This window comes from Phoca vitulina, unplaced genomic scaffold (genome assembly GCF_004348235.1).
Source record: "Phoca vitulina isolate PV1807 unplaced genomic scaffold, GSC_HSeal_1.0 scaffold14, whole genome shotgun sequence".
Classification (NCBI taxonomy): Eukaryota; Metazoa; Chordata; class Mammalia; order Carnivora; family Phocidae; genus Phoca; species Phoca vitulina.
This window is the reverse complement of record NW_022589717.1, coordinates 26,567,826-26,592,499: the sequence shown is the minus strand read 5'-3', so window position 1 is coordinate 26,592,499 and position 24,674 is coordinate 26,567,826. Positions and strand designations below refer to the sequence as shown.

Here is a 24,674-nt window from a genome sequence, read left to right as displayed (position 1 = left end):
ACTCTTAGTGGGCATTTGAGTAGTTGCTAGTCTTGGCTATTATAAGTAAAGTTGCTATAAACCCTTTTTTCACATATTTTGTGGATTATGAGAGTCCCTTTTGCTTCTTATCCTTGCCAAAATTTGACAGTACCCTTTTTTTTTTTTTTTTTAAATATAGTAATTCTGGTGGGATGTAGTATAGCTTATGGTTTTATTTGTATTTCCCTGGTGACCAGTAATCTTGAACATCTTTTCATGGGTTTATTTGTCTTTTGGAAATCTTTTGTGAAGTGCTTACTCGTGTATTTTGCTCATTTTTAAAAATTATGATTATTGTCTTTATTTGTAAGAATTTCTTATATATTTAAGATGTAAGTTCCTTGTTGACTGTAAGTATTCTGAATGTATTCTCCCTTCTGAAAGTTTGGCTTTTAATTCTCTTCATGGTGGCTTTCATAAGCACAGATCTTTAATTTTAAAGAAGCTCAGTTTATCAATATTTTTCATTATGTTGTATTTTGTGTTTTTTTCAAGAAATCTTTAAGTCATTAAAGATACTATTGTATGTGATCTTATGAAAGCTTCCAGAAGTGTTTAGGTCTTGTCTGTGATCCATTTGGAATTGATTTGTTTGTTATGGTTTGAGATAGAAGTCAAGGTTAATTTTGTTCATATGACTGATTGATCCAGGACCAGTTATTGAAAAATCCCAGCTTCTTCCTCCTTATTGGAAAAGTACCTTTATCTTAAATCTGGTGAGCATATATGTGTGAATCTGTTTCTGGATGTTCTCTTCTGATTCATTGGTCTGTTCATCTGTGTTTGCCCCAGTACTACACTGTCTTGATTAATATATCATTATAATAAGTCCTAATATTTGGTGGTACTGGTCCTCTGTGAAGATTATGATTGTTGTTATGCCTCCTCTTTCCTCCTCCTCTTTAAGAATGTCTCAGCTATTCTTTGTTCTTTACATTTTCATATAACTGTTAGAATAAACTTGTCAAATTCCATAGAGAGACCTGCTAGAATTTTGAATGGGATTTGTTATAGCTATACATCACTTTGTGGAGAATTGATTGAACCTGTCACTTTCACTTTCATGAACATGGTATGATCCTTCTTTATTTTCTTTAAGTGTTCTTTAACTTCTCTCAGCATTCTTTTTGTTTATATATAGAATTCTAGACATTTGGTTAGTTCCTACATATTTTGATGATCTTTAATGCTTTTCAAATGAGTACTTAAAATTATTTCCACTTTTTGGGTAACTATTAAGTGGAGTGTAGTAGATTTTTCTATATTTTGCTATCACTTGTAGTGATTTAGGTCACTTCAATCTAGTGATCTTTCTAAATTCAATTATTAATTTTAATTGTTTACATATTCTTTTGGATTTTATTAGTTTTTTGAAAGAACCAGTTTTTTGTTTATTGATTTTCTAAAGTGCATTTTTATTTCATAATTAATTAATTTCTACTCTTTTTATTTTCAGTATATTGAGTTTTCTGTGATCTATTTCTCATTTCTTCAGTTGAGTACTTAGGTAATTTATTTTCAGAGTTTCTTCTTTCTTTATTCAGTGTATAAATTTCTCTCCAAGCATAGATTTAGCAGAATCCCACGTTTTAATTTGTTGTTTTCATAATCTTTTAGTTCAAAGCGTTTTCTAATTTCCATTATCATGTTTCTTTTCTTATGGAGAGGTGTATTCACAATTTTCAAATATTGGTGGGCACAAGTGTTATTTATTTATTTATTTATTTTTCAAGTGTTTTGGGGTTTTTATTTCATAAGAGATTGATAAGAAGATTCACATGGTTCACCAAGATTGTGCTAACTCGTATTTCTACCATAGCTGATCTTTTGTAAATTCTTTTTTTAAAAATTTTTTATTGTTATGTTAATCACCATACATTACATCATTAGTTTTTGGTGTAGTGTTCCATGCTTCACTGTTTGTGCATAACACCCAGTGCTCCATGCAGAATGTGCCCTCTTTAATACCCATCACCAGGCTAATGCATCCCCCCACCTCCCTCCCCTCTAGAACCCTCAGTTTGTTTTTCAGAGTCCATTGTCTCTCATGGTTCATCTCCCCCTCTGACTTCCCCCTCTTCATTCTTTCCCTCCTGCTAGCTTCTTCTTCTTTTTTTTTTTCTTAACATATATTGCATTATTTGTTTCAGAGGTACAGATCTGTGATTCAACAGTCTTGCACAATTCACATCACTCACCAAAGCACATACCCTCCCCAATGTCTATCACCCAGCCACCCCATCCCTCCCCGCCCACCACTCCAGCAACCCTCAGTTTGTTCCCCGAGATTAAGAATTCCTCATATCAGTGAGGTCGTATGATACATGTCTTTCTCTGATTGACTTATTTCGCTCAGCATAATACCCTCCAGTTCCATCCACGTCATTGCAAATGGGCAAGATCTCATTCCTTTGGATGGCTGCATAATATTCCATTGTATATATATACCACATCTTCTTTATCCATCATCCATCGATGGACATCTTGCCTCTTTCCACAGTTTGACTATTGTGGACATTGCTGCTATAAACATCGGGGTGCACATACCCCTTCGGGTCCCTACATTTGTATCTTTGGGGTAAATACCCAGTAGTGCAATTGCTGGATCGTATGGTAGCTCTATTTTCAACTTTTTGAGGAACCTCCATACTGTTTTCCAGAGTGGCTGCACCAGCTTGCATTCCCACCAAGAGTGTAGGAGGGTTCCCCTTTCTCTGCATCCCCGCCAACATCTGTCTTTTCCTGACTTGTTAATTTTAGCCATTCTGATTGGTGTGAGGTGGTATCTCATTGAGGTTTTGATTTGGATTTCCCTGATGCCAAGCGATGTTGAGCACTTTTTCATGAGTCTGTTGGCCATTTGGATGTCTTCTTTGGAAAAATGTCTGTTCATGTCTTCTGCCCATTTCTTGATTGGATCATTTGTTCTTTGGGTGTTGAGTTTGATAAGTTCTTTATAGATTTTGGATACTAGCCCTTTATCTGATATGTCATTTGGAAATATCTTCTCCCATTCTGTTGGTTGTCTTTTGGTTTTGTTGACTGTTTCCTTTGCTGTGCAAAAGCTTTTTATCTTGATGAAGTCCCAATAGTTCATTTTTGCCCTTGCTTCCCTTGCCTTTGGGGATGTTTCTAGGAAGAAGTTGCTGTGGTTGAGGTCGAAGAGGTTGCTGTCTGTGTTCTCCTTTAGGATTTTGATGGACTCCTGTCTCACATTTAGGTCTTTCAACCATTTTGAGTCTATTTTTGTGTGTGCTATGTAAGGAAATGGTCCAGTTTCATTCTTCGGCATGTGGCTGTCCAATTTTCCCAACACCATTTGTTGAAGAGAGTGTCTTTTTTCCATTGGACATTCTTTCCTGCTTTGTCGAAGATTAGTTGACCACAGAGTTGAGGGTCCATTTCTGGGATATCTATTCTGTTCCATTGATCTATGTGTCTGTTTTTCTGCCAGTACCATACTGTCTGGATGATGACAGCTTTGTAATAGAGCTGGAAGTCTGGAATTGTGATGCCGCCAGCTTTGCTTTTCTTTTTCAACATTCCTCTGGCTATTCGGGGTCTTTTCTGGTTCCATACAAATTTTAGGATTATTTGTTCCATTTCTTTGAAAAAGTTGATGGTATTTTGATAGGGATTGCATTGAATGTGTAGATTGCTCTAGGTAGCATTGACATCTTCATAATATTTGTTCTTCCAATCCATGAGCATGGAGCATTTTTCCATTTCTTTGTGTCTTCCTTAATTTCTTTCATGAGTATTTTATAGTTTTCTGCGTACAGATCCTTTGCCTCTTTGGATAGATTTATTCCTAGGTATCTTACGGTTTTGGGTGCAGTTGTAAATGGGATCGACTCCTTAATTTCTCTTTCTTCTGTCTTGTTGTTGGTGTATAGGAATGCCACTGATTTCTGTGCATTGATTTTATATCCTGCCACTTTACTGAATTCCTGTATGAGTTCTAGCAGTTTTGGGGTGGAGTCTTTTGGGTTTTCCACATAAAGTATCATATCATCTGCAAAGAGTGAGAGTTTGACTTCTTCTTTGCCGATTTGGATGCCTTTTATTTCTTTTTGTTGTCTGATTGCTGTGGCTAGGACTTCTAGTACTATGTTGAATAGTAGTGGTGATAGTGGACATCCCTGCCGTGTTCCTGACCTTAGGGGGAAAGCTCTCAGTTTTTCCCCGTTGAGAATGATATTCGCTGTGGGTTTTTCATAGATGGCTTTTATGATATTGAGGTATGTACCCTCTATGCCTATAGTCTGAAGAGTTTTGATCAGGAAAGGATGCTGTACTTTGTCCAGTGCTTTTTCTGCATCTATTGAGAGGATCCTATGGTTCTTATTCTTTCTTTTCTTAATGTATTGTATCACATTGATTGATTTACGGATGTTGAACCAACCTTGCAGCCCAGGGATAAATCCCACTTGGTCGTGGTGAATAATCCTTTTAATGTACTGTTGGATCCTATTGGCTAGTATTTTGGTGAGATCATGGTAAAAAAGCCATGGATTCTATGTGCTGTATTCCCCGAGCTCTGGAGTTTTGCCGTTCTCATTGATCCGTAAACTTGGTCTTGGCTGGCTGTTCTCGCTGATCTTCTGGGGGAAGGGCCTGTTGCTGTGGTTCCCAAATGTCTTTGCCCGAGTCGGAATTGCCCCACCCTTGCCTGGTCCCGGCTAAGTAATCCGCTGGGGTTTGCTCTCGGGAGCTTTTGTTCCCTGCAAGCTTTCCGTGCAGCTTTGGAGGATGAGAGTGATAACGGCGGCCTCCCAGTCTCTGACCAGAGGAGCCGAGAACTCGAGGCCCCACTCCTCAGTGAGCCCCCAGAGAAAAGCAGTCAGTCACTCTTGTCTCCCCGGTCTCCGGCTGCACTCTGTGCTCACCTGGCCTGTGACCGAGCATTTCTATCCCTGGCACCCGACTCTGTGTGGAGTGTCCAAACCCAGCAGATCCCTGCGGTGCGCTCCTGTGCTGCTCCCACTGGGGGAGGAAGAGGATTCTCCCTGGACCTGCCGCTTGTTGGGTCCCTGCTGGAGGAGCAGTGGCCTGACTGTGCCCGGGATCACGGTTTATGGCAACCCCGAGCTGACAGCCCGTGCCTTGGCTCCGCCTCTGCAGCCGGCTTCCCTGCTCCGATACGTGGGAGCTCTGCTGCACTCAGGCACCCCCAGTCTCTCTGTGACCCCGAGGTCCTGAGACCACACTGTCCCGTGAGGTTTCCACCCCCCACTTAGCCACTGGAGCGACGTCCCTCAGTGGAGCAGACTTTTAAAAGTTCCGATTTTGTGCTCCGCTGCTCTATCATTTGCCAGAAGCAGCCGGGGGCGGCCCCCTCCCCCGCCATCTACCCTCCCGAATATCGCCTTGGATTCACTTCTCCGCACGTCCTACCTTCCAGAAAGTGGTCGCTTTTCTGTTCAGAGAATTTTTGTTGTTCTTTTCTTCGATCTCCTGTTGAGTTTGTAGGTGTTCAGAATGGTTTGATCCCTATCCAGCTGAATTCCTGGGACCAGATGAAATCCAGGTCTCCTACTCCTCCGCCATCTTGCTCCTGATCGGGCACAAGTGTTATTACTGTGTCAACAATATTACCAAAATCTGGCCTTAAAGAAACATCCATTTATTATCTCATAGTCTCTGTTGGTTAGGATTCGGGGCATGGCTTGTCTGGCCCCTCTCCTTCAGGTTCTCTTATAAGGCTGTAGGTAAGGTGTTTGTGGGTCATTTGATGTTTGACTGAGGAAGTATTTGCTTCCAATTTCATCTGGTTGTTGGCAGGATTTAATTTTTTGTGAGTTGTTGGGATTGAGTCTCAGTTCCTTCCTGGTGGTTGTCTGAAGGCTGTACTCTGCTTCTTGCCACGTGGACTTCTCTATAGGGCAGCTCATAACATGCCAGGTTTCTTTAGCTAAGCCATCAGGGTTGAGATTGAATAGAGGGAGACTGCTAGTAAGATGGAAGTTTGAATCTTATTTAATGTAATGATGGAAATGATATTTCTTCAATTTTGGCATGTTTTATTGCTTAGAGGCATGCCATAGCTCCTATCCACAATTTCAGGGAGACGATTACATAAGGCTGAGGATACCAGAAATTTGGAAAATTGGAGGCCATCCTAGAGTTTCTTTGTGCAGAATGTTTTGGTTTTTTTTTCTAGTTTAGTTCTGTTGTGTCAGAGAATGTACTGAGTATGATTTCTTCCTTTGAAATTTATTATAGATTTCTTTTTTTTTTTTAAAGATTTTATTTATTTATTTGAGAGAGAGAGAGAGCACAAGAGGGGGGAGTGGGAGAGGGAGAAGCAGACTCCCTGCCAAGCAGGGAGCCTGATGCGGGACTCGATCCCGGGACTCCAGGATCATGACCTGAGCCGAAGGCAGTCGCTCAACCAACTGAGCCACCCAGGCGCCCGTATAGATTTCTTTTTGACCCCACATTTTGCCTGTTTTGTATATGATCCATGTTTTCATGATAAGCATATTTATTTTTCACTTAGTGGGTGAAATGTGATATATGTGTCCATTTCATCAGGTTTGTAATCACACTGTTAAAATATGCTATAGCTTTATATCTTCTACACCTAGTTGTAAGTCATATTCTTAGGGACATAAAAATGTAGAGTCTCAAAATTCTGAATTTGTATCTTTCTGACTCATTCACCTTATCATTCGAAGTATTTATTTCTTTATCTCTAATTTTGTTTCTTAAAGCCAACTTTTTCTTACATTAATAAAGGTACATTAGTCTTCTTTCACTATTTTTTAAATTGTTTACCTTTTTGAAAAATGACTTTCAACATTTATGCAACCTCATATTGAAACTGTGTTACGTTTAAACAGCACATACTTAAAAAAAAAAAAAATGTACCTGATGGTAATTGTATCATTAAATTTGTTTGCTTTCTATATATTCCTGATGTATTTAGGTTAAAACTTAACTACTTCTTATCTGTGTCCTTTTTAGTTCCATGTTTTGTATGTTTCTTTTTTTTTCTTTCATTTAAGCTAAATGATTTTTGTTATTCAGTTGTTTTTTTTTTCTATTGGTGTATTGGTTATACATTATTTTAGATACCTTTTGTGGTTGCCTCGGGATTGAAACATGAATATTAGAGTTGATAACATCTTAAATAAATTGGTTCTTTCACCAGTTCATGGACGTGAAAGAACATTACAACACTAATTTCTTTTAATTTCTTTTGCTTTGATTGCTATTATATATTTTAACATTATGATATTTTTGAGTTTTAGAAGTCATTATTATAATTGTTACAAACATCCAGTATTCTTTTAGATTACCCATGTTGACTTTTTCTTTTATTTTCTACCTCCTTGTGTTAAATCAATCTGATACTATTTTACTTGTCTGAAAAACTTCCCTTTTTAAAAAAAATAATTTGAGAGAGAGTGAGAGAGAGAGAGATCATGAGCAGGAGGGAGGAGTAGAGGGAGAGGCAGACTCCCCGCTGATCAGGGAGCCCAATGCGGGGCTTGATCCCAGGACCGTGGGATCATGACCTGAGCCGAAGCAGGTGCTTAACCGACTGAGCCACCCAGGCGCCCCTGAAAAACTCCCTTTAATGTGGTTTGTCTATTGACAATTTCTCTGTTTTGTTTGTCATTAAATGTGCTTATTTTGCTTTTGCCTAAGACGAAAAATTTTTCCTCTATCCTCTTATTTTCTTTCTTTGGGGGCCAGTGCATCAAATCGACAAAAGAGAGACTGGCAAGAGAAAAGACATTTTTTTAAAATTCATGCATGTTTGGGGTGGCCTGGGTGGCTCAGTCATTAAGCATCTGCCTTCGGCTCAGGTCATGATCTCAGGGTCTTGGGATCGAGCCCTGTATCGGGCTCTCTGCTCAGAAGGGAGGCTACTTCTCCCTCTCCCACTCCCCCTGCTTGTGTTCCCTCTCTCGCTGTCTCTCTGTCAAATGAATAAATAAAATCTTAAAAAATAAAATAAAATTGATGGATGTTTAAGAGAATTCATAGAAAAATGTGACTCAAGAAAGAGGTTCAATTTTGAGGCTTTATACCATCTTAATAGGTGAGGGCACTTAGGGGAAAACAAATGACTTTAAGGAAAGATAAATGAACCCTTAGGAGAATATATGGGAGATAAGATAATTTTGTGACAGTGTCCCTTTAGACAATTTCCTATCCAGGTGCTGACTTCTAAGTCTCTAGGTAATAGGAGTCATTCTTTCCTGGTTGTGAAACTTCAGTGGAGAGGACTTGCAACAGATGAATTGTTTTGGGAGACTGTGCTTCTAGGCAGTTGAGGGAGTTTAGAAAAAAGACTCTTCACAGTGGTATATTTTGGATACTTTCACTTTTATCTTTAAAAGGTGTTTTGGGGGCATAGAATTCTTAATTAGCTGCTCTTTTTGTTTAGCACTTGATAGGGGTCATTGCATTCTTACATGGCTTCCATCAGTCTTATTCTTGCTCTTTTGAAGGCATGTAAGTGCCCTTACCTCTTCCACTTTCTCCCTCCCTCTGGCTAAGATTTTTTTCCTTTGACAGTTTTGTTATGACATGACTAGGTGTGGTATTCTTTGATCCTGCTTGGAGTTTGTAGCACTTCAACGTATGGCTCAATGGCTTTTTCCCTCAATTTTCAAAAAATATTTCCCATTATCTCTTCAATTATTGCTCTTTTTGAATTATTTGTCTTTTTTCCTTACTCTTGATACACTCCTGTTAGACCTTTTTACCATGTTCCGTATGTCTGTTATTTATTTGGTCAGGTTTTCATCATTTTTCTTAACCATGGTTCTATTTAGTTGTCATTGACCTATTCTTCAGTTAAGTTCTTCTTTATGAGTTTAATAAGCTGGTAAATCTATTATTAATTTCATATTTGTTTTGTTCAGTGGTTTAACAGTTTCCAATCTCTACTGGAATTCTTTTTCTTAGAATCTGTTGTCCTGAACCATAACTACATTTATTTCAATGTTCAGATATGAAACTTTACTATCTCAGTTGTCTGAGTTGTCTTCTATTTGGTTTTCATTCTTTTATTGTTGTTTCTTTTTATTCCTGTTAATTGGTGATTGACTGTTGGAAATTATATTTAAAATTACAGGGGTAAATGTAAGTCTCTAGGTGATGAGATCTTCCTCTAGGGATTTCCTTTTGATTTCTGATTACCAGTTAGTCTAGGTGCTGATTATGTTAATTTAGGACTGAGGTGATTCAAGGCTGGAGTTTTTTTAAATCTTTGTGAGAGTTTGCTCTGTTTCCAGTTTGCCTGGAATATAGTTCTCCTGTGTTGGTATGTCTATTTCTTTACTCCTTACCTTGTGAGATTTTGAAATTTTTGTTTAGCTTTTTGGCTCCCTCATAATTTAAGTGAAGATCACTATAATGTTGTTTGAGAGTCTGTTTTAGTGTCTTTGAGGACTGGTCTATACTCTTTCCTAGGGTATAGTTGGGTTCCTTTTGTAAGCCTGGGTAATCTAGGATCCCTCCACCTCGACAGTTTATAACATTCAATTTTTGTCTCCCTAGCTCTGTAAAACTCTCTCTGTTTAGCTTCTGTATTTCCACCTGTGAAAAGTAAATGGTTCAATGAAAAAAGTCATGCTGAATGTCATCTCTGTGCTTTCTTCTCTAGGATCTTGGCTCCTTAAATCGTGGCTGCCTTGTAAACTCTCCAGTACCTTAAAAAAGATTAAAACACAAATTTAATCCAGCAGTTTTAGTTGTTTTCCTTGGATAGCTAGTTGGATAAAAGCTAATCTGCTGTTGCCAGGAGGATAATTTTTTGCTATTATATCCTTTAATTATTTAGTGTGACATAATGGCACTTCATTGGGTATGATGACAGGAGAGTAAACATCCTTTCCTGCCCCAAATAACAAGATACATTGGCTTTGAGCATTGATTAATTATATATATTGTGTGTGTGTACATTTATTTATTTGACAGTATTCATCTCTTTATAGGTTGCTTAGCCAAACAATGAAGGATCATCTAGTAAGAGTAGCAAATGAAGCTGAATTTATCCTGAGCAGGCAACGAGCAGAGGATATTCACAGACATGCAGAATTTGAGGTAGGTTAAACATGTGGTAGGTGTGAGGAAATTGCCATTTTTAATGGTAATTGTGGGAAACTGCATAGGTAAAATGGTCTCAGCAAACATATATCATCAAAAAATTAAATATGAATTTTTGAGAGTCATGGGGGATTCTGGGACGATAGTACAGGTCTCTGTAGCCCTGCCCTCTCTTCTCAACTCCATTTTATCTACAAGTTGCTCATGGCAGCTTCTGTGTTTGGTTGACCTGATCTTAACCATGTAAGTGGGTTTGACTCTGGTAGTTTTGCTATAATGTGAGTTAGTGAAGGACTTCTGCCCTCTCTGGGAAAGGCAGAGCTAATCAACCAGAAATGACAACCAAGCAGAAATGAAAATTGCTTTGTAGAGACAAGATCTTACAGGTTCTAAGGAGAAGCTGAAACACAGAGGCATGAAGTTTCTTTTCCTTTGAGGTATGAGACCATGCTAATATTTGTAGCTGAGGAAATGAGGGAGCACACAGCTTTCTTTTTGAGTCCTCACAGGGGGAACAAGTGACAGACCCATCATGGGACCACTGCTTATCTTGGCAGTTGTGTATGAACATGTGTAACGAATATGAATTCAGAGGAAATTAATGGTGCTGTGGGTATATAAATTATCAATATTCACAACTGAAGTGAAGTAGAAAATTTGACAAGAACATTTGCTAAGAATTAGAAAAAAAAAAAAGTACCATCTGGGTTCTTTAGAAAATGTTAAAAGGAGATAATTCAAATGTTGCTGATATTCTTCCAGTGCATTAAAAAAGATGCACTCCCAGGACATTTTATATAGCTGTCACAACATGAAAAAGATACTGGAAAAGTAAACTCTAGAGGACCAATTTCATTTAAGAATATGGGTACAAAATTCTAACTAAAACTTGACCAACAATTTAACAATACAATGAAAGAATTATATAGTGTGTCCACTTAGAATTTACTCATGGAATCCAGAGATGGTTTAATGTTAAGATACTTAGCTACAAAATAAATTATATCAATAAATTAAAAATAGAAAAGTCATGTGAAGGTATCAATAAATGTAGAAAGAAGCATATGATAAATTTTAGCAACCCCCCTAATGTATGTAATAGTTTGAATATGATAAAGACTTTACTAAACATTTTAAATGGTGAAAGCCGGGGCGCCTGGGTGGCTCAGTCGTTAAGCGTCTGCCTTCGGCTCAGGTCATGATCCCAGGGTCCTGGGATCGAGCCCCGCATCGGGCTCCCTGCTCCGCGGGAAGCCTGCTTCTCCCTCTCCCACTCCCCCTGCTTGTGTTCCCTCTCTCGCTGTGTCTCTCTCTGTCAAATAAATAAATAAAATCTTTAAAAAATAAATAAATAAATAAATAAATGGTGAAAGCCATTTTTCTTAAAAAAAGAAGAGTGATCCCTACTATCACCGTTATATAACATTTTTTGATGTTTTTGTAAAGGTAAAATATAGTTAATGTAAATGCTAGAAAAGAAGAAATAATAATAATTTTAGATTTCTAATGCTATGGGGTAGGAAAATCTAAGAGATTCTTGAACATTTTTCTACCAGAATTAATAGGGACTTCGGTAAAATTATTGGATATAAGATAAATATGCAAAAAAATAATATCATTTGTTTGATGACTAGCAGGCAGTAGTCACTAAGAATGGAAATCAGTAATACAGTCTGTTTACAGTTAAGAAAAAAATACTATTTTGGGTCAAATTCTATAAGAATGCATGGATACTGTTTGGAACAAAACTATAAAAGCTTAATACAAAACAAAATATAAGCTACTGGAAAGTCATTCTGTGCTGGATTGTATATGTTGCTCTGTGTGTGTGTATGTGTGTGGGGGGGGACAGACAGAATCAATCAGAAATAAATTGATACTTATAGAAAGGTTGTTAAGAGTAACACAAGAACTCTTGTTTACCCTTCTCCTAGATTCTGTGATTCTTAGTTTTATTATATTTACTTTTCTCCCTCTTTTTACGTTTTTCTGAATTTGAGAGCAAGCTGAAGTCATAGCGATCTTCTCTTTTTAATTTCTTCAGTGAAAATTTCCTATGCCTGTTCTCTGTTTTAATTCTGTACAGTCCTGTATATTCTACACAGTTATTAAATCAGAAAATTAACATTGGTTTTAACTAATATTACATTGGTTATTATTTAATCTACAGACCTTACTCATGTTTTCTCAGTTTTCTCCATAATACCCTTTGTAGTCAAAATGAGGTAATTTTAATGTCATAAAAATGTCAGTTTTTCTCACATAAATAAATTCAGTGCAATATCCATTAGTATATACCATTCATTAAAAAAAACAGTGGAGTAATTTGACACTTAAGTATCCCTTTAAAAATGTCCAAATATTAAATACTTTCAAATTATATATTCAGATATCCAAATATCCAGATAAAATGGGAAAATAAATGCTTTTATATAGCCCTAAGATTTATGAAAAAAGAATATTGAAGATGTACTTGCCTTTCCGGATATATAGTACTAATTAATACTATAAAAGACAGCATATCCAAAAAAATCTTCCCTATGGAATAAGGAAAAAGGGATGAAAGATGACATAGTATATATTTTAGGAAAATATTTAGAAAACTATAAAAGTGGAACTAAGGCATATGAGGGAAATTTCTAACCAAGACAGGCACTTCTATTAGAAACTATAAAAGTAAATAGCTGTTACTACACATAACATTAAGCTGAGGAAAGATATCAACAAATGTGAAGACATAATGGACTGTGGAAAGACTGATAAATTAATATGTTCACTGTATTAATAATTTTTGTGAAAGGATCAAAAAACCCAAAGACATATATTCAGAGGATTTGAATAGGAATTTCACTGAAGAATGTAAGTAAGCAGTAAGATATAAAATGATAATCAAAAACACAAATATTCAAGGAAATGCAAATTTCAGAAATCATGATCTTTCACTTCTCTGTTATCAGATTGGGATAAAGTAGAGTGATAAGTAAATAGAGTGATGTACTCCTGAAGAAGATAGAGGAGATGGGCAGTGGTATTTTTTTATATTTTTAGTGGAAATGTACATTTTAAGTGTTGGGCCATATGTATTTTGATAATTATATAGATACACACAAATACTCATTTACCCAATATTCCTATTCTGTCAGTATATTTTTTGGAAATAAAAAGTACTAGTATATAAGGATATACAAAGAAGGCTCTTCATTGCAGCATTGTATGTAAACTCCTAACAGGTAAAACTGAGGAAAAAACAGAAGTAAAAGTCTCTGTGACAAAACAAAACAAAAACCAGTATTTTCTCAAAGAATAGGAGGTTAGTAAATTATGATAAAATTACGTGGTCAATGGCTTATTTTTTTAAATAAGAGCTTTATTCATGTCATTGTATTTTAAATTGCATATTTCAATTTGTAGCCTGTTATGAAGGCTGAGGACATTAGTCGTCTTATTTTTTTTTTTTCATTTTTTTCTCTTCACTTCCCAATTTTTAAAGTTATACTTTAATTTTCATATTGTCTAAATATATAACATTCATGTTTTACAATCACTGATAGTACTTGAGTGATTGAAAATATTTAAATGGATTCATTACCCCTCCTTTTATTAGTCATAGTTTATTGATTCTAGGTTCCTTCTTTATTTTTATTAAAGATTTTATTTATTTATTTGACAGAGAGAGAGAATACAAGCAGGGGGAGCGGCAGGCAGAGGGAGAACCAGGCTCCCACTGAGCAGAGACCCCGATGTGGGGCTTGATTCCAGGACCCTGGGATCATGACCTGAGCTGAAGGCAGACGCTTAACCAACTGACCCACCCAGGCAGCCCTAGGCTCCTTCTTTAGACTCAATTCTTAATTGGCTTAGGTTTCATCATTTTTTTCCCACACAAGGGTTCATGTGTGCTGTACAATGAAAATTTTTTCATGTTTAAGAACATTTGCCTTCTGTCTTTATATTTGAATGACATCCTGATGAGTTTAATATTCTTGGCTAACACTTGCATTCGTTTAGAATTTTGTAGACATTCCTTCTTTGTCTTCTGGCTTCAAATGTTCTTTCAGAGAAGTTTGAGGCCAGTCTGATATTAGCCCTCAATCGACTGTTTGCTTCTATAGCCCTCAATCGACTATTTGCCTATGAAGTTCATCTCTGTAACAGCAGTATGGCTCAATATTGAACATCATTTATCACATTTTCCTGGAACATGGTCTTTTGTTATTATCTGCAAATTCACATTTTTCCTTCAGTTCTTGAAATTATATTTTGAAATATTTTTTCTTTTTTTAAAGATTCTTAAAAATTTATTTATTAGAGAACGGAGCTAGCAAGAGAGAACACGAGTGGGGGGGAGAGGCACAGAGAGAGGGAGGAGCGGACTCCCCATTGAGCAGGGAGTCTGATGTGGGGCTTGATCCCAGGACCCCCAAAATCATGACCTGAGCCGAAGGCAGACACTTAACTGACTGAGCCACCCAGGTACTCCTGAAATATTTTTTCTTTTTTTTTTTCTTTTTCTTTAGTTAGCAACACAATCTATGTCAGATACTCCTTTTTGTCTTTCGTATCTATCAGTTATTTCTTTTTGTGCTTTCTTTGATCTCTGGCCATCAGTAATTAAGTTTTTAGTGTTTCATTTTGTTTGTAATGCCCAATCTTTGTAATTTATTCATCTCTAATGATTATGTTTTGTTCTTTATTTAGGTCTTCAACTTCTCTCTTTATCTTACTTACTTATTTTAACTTTTATTTTTTTGTGTGTTTGAGTTATATTTTTGTTAGGTTGTTCATTAGAAGAAGATAATCTTGGGGTATTTTTTTTGTCACATTCTCTTAGGATTCATTGTCATTTGCATAGAATCTTTCAGTTTTATATAAAAATTTTATTATTAGGTCGTTTTTATTTTATTTATTTTTTTAAAAGATTTTATTTATTTATTTGAGAGAGAGAGGGAGTGAACAGGCATGAGCAGGGGGAAGAAGCAGAGGGAGAAGCAGATTCTCTGCTGATCAAGGAGCCTGATGTGGGGCTTGATCCCAGGACCCTGAGATCATGACCTGAGCTGAAGGCAGACGCTTAACCGACTGAGCCACCCAGGCGCCCCTATTAGGTCGTTTTTAATGTATTCATTGATTGGTGATATATTTTTGCATTGCTACCATGCTTTTACTTTTCATCTTGTTCATTCTTAGAATGTTCTGCCCAGATAGTCTGTTTTGTTTAGACAAAGAGAATATCTTAATCACTTCTTCCCTTCTCTCCACTGTATGTAAAGCTAATTTTTTCCCTTTCTGAACTACAGTTTGATGTTTGTAATTTGATATTTGCCCAATATTGTGCAGCTTATCATGAAGAGAGGGAGAGAGATCTTTGAAATAGGTGAGGAGGCTTTCTTAGCACACCTAAGTTTTGCTTTCTTTTGTAAGGTTTTAGGTATCTTCTGCCATGTTTGTCCCATCTTATTAGAAGCTATGGACAATTGTCATAAAGGAAAAATGTGCTTAGGTTTTGAATCATTATTCGTCATTACAGAAAATAATCTCGAGTCTACTTCTGTCCTGAGAAATTAGGCCTATATTTTTGCTTCCTTGCTTCATCAGTTTTTGCTCTGTAGGTTTTTCTAGCATCTTCAATTAGAAGATGCAAAGAGTAACAATATGTGCCCAGTTTGTTTCTCTCCATATATGAAGGTGTTAAGAAAATTTCTCAGAATTTTGTCAACTTAATAGTATTGCTTTGGGCACATGGGACATAGTTAAGAACTAAACTTTGCTGCACCCTTAGCTCTAGTTCTAGTATCTTTATTTTCTTCATGGCAACCAATTATTTAATGTTTGGTGCTTTATGTTATGTTTCTTTTGTTGCTTGGTTATTTTTTATTAATTTTTTTTTGTTCAAAAATTTTTTTGTTTGCTAATTTTTTTAGGAATTGAAGGAAGAAAAAAAGTTTTTAATTGCCATTTCAGCCTACCATTCTAACCTGGAACTTATTCCTTAGTGTCCTTTCTAAGTAATTATGGAGAAGTTACTTTGTGACTCTTGGTTGAGATTGTAGTTCATTCTTTTAATTCATTCCTTTAAAAATTTTTTAGTTATGATGGTAGTGGTGTTATATGTGTTTTTATGTGTATGAATGAGAGAGAATGAGGAAGGAGAAAACATGGAATTGACAAGAGGAAAAATACTTCTAAAACACTGTGTTATGCAAGAGATTAAAGTGAGTGGACCAAGAGAGTGTGTGTGTGCACGTGTGCATGTGCACAGTTCAAATGAGGGATGATGGTGACAACACTAGCTCATAATGCATGAGTCCTTATGTTGTGTGAGGAACTTTATGGGTGCTTTGTAGGTTTTAACTAATTTAATCTTTACAGTAAAGCCCTGAGGTAGAACTGTTATATCTCATTTTATGAATGAGAAAACAGCATAAAAACACAGAGTTACAACTAGAATCCAGATCTAGGCAGTTTATCTCTTAATCTGAAATCTATGTATTTGGCTCACATTTTATTAGATTTCTATAGAATGTGTAAATAGGATTTAATCTTTGTCAAACACAGCAGCTTTATTCTGAGCTGTTTAGTTTTATGCTTTATCTAGTACAGTTTTCATTTTAATCTTTATCATCTTGTTATGAGATTTGCAATATTGTATAGTAATATTATAAAGCATGATAATAAAATACCAAAATAAAAACAAATATTTCTAAACAAATTTTATTGTTACTTAAATTTTTAAGAGAGAAAATATATTTGTTCAACTGTTCCATATGAGATTCACGTTTAAGAGACCAAACATGTTTTATATACTAGTCTTTTATTTTCATAGAAAAATAATTCCCTTTGTTTATATCAAAAAAAAACCCCAATTAATTGAGGCATGCTCATGTTTAATATATTTCTAACTATATTGCTCTGAAATCTGAAAAAATACTCTACATGATGCATATTTTTTTCCTAGACAGCTTATATTGTAAAGGTTATCTATATGCAGCCTTGAATTCATGCTATGCAGTCTTTAATGATATATCTGAACTTTATCTACCGCTAGTTAGTTCCTCCTGCAAAAAAGAGATGTTGTCATGTATTTAATGTACCATTTGTGGTTGTAAAATAGCTGACTTGTTTCATTTATTATCAGGGGATTGGTGACAGTGTAGATCTGAAATGCACATCTCTTTAGTTCATTGCATGATTATCATTGGAGTGGGATATCCTTGACATCTTTTGTTTTTGATTTATGTAGATGTTCCTTAAGTGTCATGACATCATTGATTAGGTGTACATCTTAACTTTCTTTTTTAATCTTACAGCTATAAAAGGAATGTTTATTAAAAATTATGTTGTGAGAAACATTGGACCCTCTTTGTAAATATGGTATATGTATTGGGTGTACACAGTTTACAACAACATTTTTGTTAAAAAATTTGTCTATCGAAGTAGTTTATTTAAACTCATGACATATCTGTAAAACTTGTAATCAAGATTGTCACATAACAATTTAATTTTTAGGCATGTATGGAAGTTAAAATCCACTTCAATAAGAATTTCTTAATGTCTTTTTGGCTGATGTTCCTTTGAGTTTCATGTACCGTACAGTAGAACTCACTCACTTAGCTTCAATGAAACTGCAAATTAGTGGCCAGGTAGCTTATTTGAAGTAATAAAAACAGATGTTTTTATGAAAATAAGACCATGAAATGACTTCATTAATTCTTAATATAGCAGTCTATACATTTTTTAGATGAACAATTTAAATATATTTTCACATTAGTGAACAAACTATTTTTCAATAAAATGGTGACCTTTTTTTTTTTTTTTTTTGCCAGTTTAAGTACTTTAAAGATTTTAAAAATTAATAAACAGTTCTATGGTATCACATATTTATGCCCATACCAAGGATAAAATAAATCCTTATAATAGTCTTTTGAGGTAAATATTGTTATCATCATCATCCAACTTTTACAGATAAGGAAACCTGAAACGGAGAGGTTAAGTGATTTGTTCTGGGTCATACAGCTAATATGTGGTAAAGCTAGGATTTGGATATAGATCTCAGTTTTAAGTTTTAAAATATCTGAGATATTTTTCTTTGTATTGTATAAGACTCTAATTTAATTTTATGCAAATACTTTAGGCAGTTTTTCCAAAATCATTTGTTTTTTGGTCAGTGAAGCTTTCTTTGTATCATATTACAATGTTATTTGTTAGGGCTTATTTCAAATGATTCTTTTGTGTTTCATACATTTTTTTTTTCCTTATTGATCATCACAGTCATTAAACTAATGCTTTTTTTGTTTTGTTTTGTTGGGTGTTTTTACTTATCATTATGAAAATTTAAATATTATAAAAGTAAAAGATTAATGAACACTCATCATTTAGATTTAACAGTTATAACATTTTGCCACATATGCTTGTTTTTTTTATCAAAGTGTTTTAAAGCAAATTGCAGACTTTGTGACAATTGACCACTTAATACTTCAGTATAAATTTCTAAAGCATGAGACTACTTCCCTATGTAATTACATCATTATCATTTGTAAAAAGAAGTAATAATTTACTAATATCTCTAATATCTAGTCTATAGTCAAATTTGCCTCTTAGTGCAAAAATGTCATTATCAGCTACTTGTCCTGATAAAGATCCCTTCAAGGACTGTAAATTATAATTAGTTGTTAGGTGTCTTTAGGTTTTTTTTTTTTTTTTTTAATTTGGATCAACCAAATTCTACAGAAAAGTAAAAAGTTCTTTACAACATAATGTAAAAAAATTTAATGACATATAATTCACATACCATACAGTGTATCCATCTTAATGTACATTTCCTTGGCTTTTAGTGTATTCAGAATTGTACAATTATCACAAAATTTTTAAATTTTTTTATTAACACATAATGTATTATTTGTTTCAGGGGTACAGGTCTGTGATTCATCAGTCTTACACAATTCACAACACTCACCTTAGCACATACCCTCCCCAGTGTCCATCACCTAGCCACCCTATCCCTCCCACCGCCCTCCCCTCCAGCAACCCTCAGTTTGTTTCCTGAGATTAAGAGTCTCTTATGGTTTGTCTCCCTCTCTGGTTTCGTCTTGTTTCATTTTTCCCTCCCTTCCCCTATGATCCTCTGTCTTGTTTCTCAAAATCCTCGAATCAGTGAGATCATATGATACTTACCTTTCTCTGATTGACTTATTTCGCTTAGCATAATACCCTCTAGTTCCATCCACGTTGTTGCAAATGGCAAGATTTCATTTTTTTTTTGACGGCTGCATAATTTTCCATTGTATATCTATACCACATCTTCTTTATCCATTCACCTGTTGATGGACATCTAGGCTCTTTTCATAATTTGCTATTGTGGACATTGCTGCTATAAACATTGAGGTGCATGTGCCCCTTCAGATCACTACATTTGTATCTTTGGGGTAAATACCCAGTAGTGCAATTGCTGCGTCATAGGGTAGCTCTATTTTCAACTTCTGAGGAACCTCCATACTGTTTTCCACAGTGGCTGCACCAGCTTGCATTCCCACCCACAGTGTAGGAGGGTTCCCCTTTCTCTGCATCCTTGCCAACATCTGTCATTTCCTGACTTGTTAATTTTAGCCATTCTGACTGGTGTGAGGTGGTATCTCATTCAGGTTTTGATTTGGATTTCCTTGATGCCGAGCGATGTTGAGCACTTTTTCATGAGTCTGTTGGCCATTTGGATGTCTTCTTTGGAAAAATGTCTGTTCATGTCTTCTGCCCATTTCTTGATTGGATCATTTGTTCTTTGGGTGTTGAGTTTGATAAGTTCTTTATAGATTTTGGATACTAGCCCTTTATCTGATATGTCATTTGGAAATATCTTCTCCCATTCTGTTGGTTGTCTTTTGGTTTTGTTGACTGTTTCCTTTGCTGTGCAAAAGCTTTTTATCTTGATGCAGTCCCAATAGTTCATTTTTGCCCTTGCTTCCCTTGCCTTTGGCAATGTTTCTAGGAAGAAGTTGCTGCGGCTGAGGTCAAAGAGGTTGCTGCCTGTGTTCTCTTCTAGGATTTTGATGAATTCCTGTCTCACATTTAGGTCTTTCATCTATTTTGAGTCTATTTTCGTGTATGGTGTAGGGAAATGGTCCAGTTTCATTCTTTGGCATGTGGCTGTCCAATTTTTCCAACACCATTTGTTGAAGAGACTGTCTTTTTTTCCATTGGACATTCTTTCCTGCTTTGTCGAAGATTAGTTGACCATAGAGTTGAGGGTCCATTTCTGGGCTCTCTATTCTGTTCCGTTGATCTGTGTGTCTGTTTTTGTACCAGTACCATACTGTCTTGATGATGACAGCTTTGTAATAGAGCTGGAAGTCTGGAATTGTGATGCCACCAGCTTTGCTTTTCTTTTTCCACATTCCTCTGGCTATTCGGGGTCTTTTCTGCTTCCATACAAATTTAGGATTATTTGTTCCATTTCCTTAAAAGAACTTGATGGTATTTTGATAGGGATTGCATTGAATGTATAGATTGCTCTAGGTAGCATAGACATATTGAGAATATTTGTTCTTCCAATCAAGAGCGTGGAATGTTTTTCCGTTTCTTTGTGTCTTCCTCAGTTTCTTTCATGAGTGTTCTGTAGTTTTCTGTGTACAGATCCTTTGCCTCTTTGGTTAGATTTATTCCTAGGTATCTTTTGCTTTTGGGTGCAATTGTAAATGGGATCGACTCCTTAATTTCTACTTCTTCTGTCTTGTTGGTGTATAGAAATGCCACTGATTTCTGTGCATTGATTTTATATCCTGCCACTTTACTGAATTCTTGTAAGAGTTCTAGCAGTTTTGGGGTGGAGTCTTTTGGCCACTAGAGTGACATCCCTCAGCGGAGCAGACTTCTAAAAGTTCCGATTTTGTGCTCGCTGCTCTATCACTTGCCGGTAGCCAGCTGTCGGAGGCTCCCTCCCCACCGCGGTCTGTCTTCCCGTATATCGCCTCAGATTCACTTCTCCTCATGTCCTACCTTCCAGAAAGTGGTCGCTTTTCTGTTCATGGGATTGCTGCTATTCTTTTCTTCGATCTCCTGTTGAGTTTGTAGATATTCTGAATGGTTTGATAACTATCAAACTGAATTCCTGGGACCAGGCGAAATTTAGGTCTCCTAGTCCTCCACCATCTTGCTCCTCCTCCCAATCATCACAATTTTTATTATCCTAAAAACAAACCCTCTACCTATTATCAGTCACTCTCCATTTTCTCCAGATTTAGACAGTTATTCATCTGCTTTCTGTCTCTACAGCTTTGGCTATTCGTATAATTGAAATCGTAGTATCATGTAATATGTGGTGTTTTGTGACTGTCCTTTTGTTAGCATAATGTTTTCAAGGGTCATTCAAGTTGTAGCTCTTCTAGGGATAAAAAAAATAGGGAGTCTGTTCTCTCCTACAAAAAGATAATTACTTTCTAGAATTTAGTTCATTTTTATAACTTTGCTGTTTGTCATTGTTAGGAGTGGGGCAGTAGATTCTTCAAACTTTGGTGTATTCTTTAAGAGGCCAACATCCTGTGAGTTTTTTTTTAACTTTAAAAAAATTGCTACTATATTCAATTTCTAACCACACAAAAGAGGTTACAGGAAAAACTGCATTGCAGCATTTTCTCGTGGGAATCTGCATTTTCAGATTTTGCATTTTGGCTTTTTTTCCCAGAGATATTCAATACAGGGAATACAAATATGCCCTGTCTTTTTACAGTAATGAATGCATGTTATACATTCTGTTTTCTTGCATCTGCTGTTCCTTTTTAACTTAAAACTGTATCTTAGCATTGTCAGTATATACTGAGTGTCCTCATTTTTTTTTCCTTTATTTTATACAGTAATTGTAATTTTTGGATATCTCTCTGTGTATAATTATTATTATAATGCTAGGTTCCATAATTAAGCATTTATGTTTTTCCTAGTCTCATCGAATTATGAAAAGTGCTACAGTTACAATTTTGTAGTCTTCATTTTGTTGGTATTTATGTCTATAAGTGGCTACTGAATTTTCTGTGTTACTTTATTAAGATTATATTTTTTTACTATGAAATCTATAATAATGCTGTATGTTAATAATTTTTTTTAGATTCTCTTATATTACATGGGTAAATCCTACCAGATTGAGCATTTTTTTAAACAAAACGAATTCTTACATTTAAAATGATTTTTATAATTATTCATAAGTGATGTTGCTTTCCTTTTTATATATACTGATGTTATAAAATATATATAGATTATTTTTAAAAAATGTTTTCAAATAGCCAAGAGTTGGACTTATTTATTGATGGTTGACTTAATTGTTTTCTAATTCATTAGCATGTTTTGGTAACTATATTTTTCTCTTCTTCTACATTCATTTTGGGTCCCCCCCCCTTTTTTTGTTAATTTAAATGCTTAGTTTCACTCCTTTTTAAGATGATTGTAATTCTGAGGACAGCAGTGATCTCATCCTATTGTTTTCACATGACATTCTCATTATTGTTAGTTTGTAAATAGTATAGTTTTTGGTTCAGTAGTTGTTTAATATCCAAGAGGATTGTCCTTTGTTGTTTTTTCAAATTTGGTATTCTTATTTCCCTGCATTAGGAGCACATAGTATGATATGTAGAGTTTCTAACTTTGAAATTTATTGAGCATTTGTCATTGGCCTAATGTGATTTTAAGTTATACTTAAAGCTTTTTTATAATTAATTAAACTACAATACTCTGATGTATAATCATGGTAAATTTTCCATTGGGGATTTTTAAAGGACTCGGAAATGATACCTGTCCCCTTTGAAATGATAAATATACTAGGGTGTTCTTTAAGATGTTCAGTAATGCATGATTAGCTCTATGAAAATTAAAGTTGGAAATTGTGTTAGGGATCTGGCAGTAGAACACAGTATATCAAGAGTCCAGGGCCTGATGGATTCCCTGGGGAATTTTACCAAACATTCAAAGAAGAAATAATACCTATTCTCCTGAAGCTGTTTCAAAAAATAGAAACAGAAGGAAAGCTTCCAGACTCATTCTATGAGGCCAGCATTACCTTAATCCCCAAACCAGGCAAAGACCCCATCAAAAAGGAGAATTTCAGACGGATATCCCTGATGAATATGGATTCCAAAATCCTCAACAAAATCCTAGCTAATAGGATCCAACAGTACATTAAAAGGATCATCCACCACGACCAAGTGGGATTTATCCCCAGGATGCAAGGGTCGCTCAACATTTGCAAATCAGTCAATGTGATAGAACACATTAATAAGAGGAAAGAGAAGAACCGTGTGGTCCTCTCAGTTGATGCAGAAAAAGCATTTGACAAAATACAGCATCCATTCCTGATTAAAACTCTTAAGAGTATAGGGATAGAGGGAACATTCCTCAAGTTTATAAAATCCATCTATGAAAAACCCACAGCGAATATCATCCTCAATGGGGAAAAGCTGAGAGCCTTTCCCTTAAGATCAGGAACACGTCAAGGATGCCCACTCTCGCCAGTATTGTTCAACATAGTACTAGAAGTCCTGGCAACAGCAGTCAGACAACAAAAAGAAATAAAAGGTATTCAAATTGGCAAAGAAGAAGTCAAACTCTCTCTCTTCACAGATGACATGATACTTTATGTGGAAAACCCAAAAGACTCCACCCCCAAATTACTAGAACTCATACAGCAATTTGGCAATGTTGCAGGGTACAAAATCAATGCACAGAAATCAGTTGCTTTCTTATACACTAACAATGCAACTTCAGAAAGAAATTAGAGAAACGATTCCGTTTACAATAGCACCAAAAACCATAAGGTACCTCGGAATAAAGCTAACCAAAGACGTAAAGGATCTATACTCTAGAAACTAGAGAACACTCATGAAAGAAATTGAAGAAGACACAAAAAGATGAAAAACATTCCATGTTCGTGGATCGGAAGAATAAACATTGTTAAAATGTCTATGCTACCCAGAGCAATCTATACCTTCAACGCCATCCCAATCAAAGTTCCAATGACATTTTTCAAAGTGCTGGAACAAACAATCCTAAAATTTGTATGGAATCAGAAAAGACCCCGAATCGCCAAGGAGATGTTGAAAAAGAAAAACAAAGCTGGGGGCGTCACGTTGCCCGATTTCAAGCTATATTACAAAGCTGTGATCACCAAGACAGCATGGTACTGGCACAAAAACAGACATATAGACCAATGGAACAGAATAGGGAGCCCTGATATGGACCCTCAACTCTGTGGTCAAATAATCTTCAACAAAGCAGGAAAAAATATGCAGTGGAAAAAAGACAGTCTCTTCAATAAATGGTGCTGGGAAAATTGGACAGCTATATACAGAAGAATGAAACTCGACCATTCTCTAACACCATTCACAAAGATAAACTCAAAGTGGATGAAAGACCTCAATGTGAGACAGGAATCCATCAAAATCCTAGAGGAGAACATAGGCAGTAACCTCTTCGACATCGGCCACAGCAACTTCTTTCAAGATACATCTCCAAAGGCTAGTGAAACAAAAGCAAAAATGAACTTTTGGGACTTCATCAAGATAAAAAACTTCTGCACAACAAAGAAAACAGTCAACAAAACAAAGAGGCAACCC

General features: G+C 35.7%; 1 protein-coding gene across 6 annotated transcripts in view; it reads left to right on the top strand.

Annotated features, from left to right (window-relative positions):
- Positions 1 to 24,674, top strand: part of LRBA (LPS responsive beige-like anchor protein) — a 758,742-nt gene that overhangs the window by 312,821 nt on the left and 421,247 nt on the right. For all 6 annotated transcript variants that reach the window (XM_032412965.1, XM_032412964.1, XM_032412967.1 and 3 more), the window contains one exon: positions 9,978 to 10,086. In XM_032412965.1, the coding sequence (XP_032268856.1) occupies positions 9,978 to 10,086 (109 nt within the window). The remainder of the gene's footprint in view (positions 1 to 9,977; positions 10,087 to 24,674) is intronic.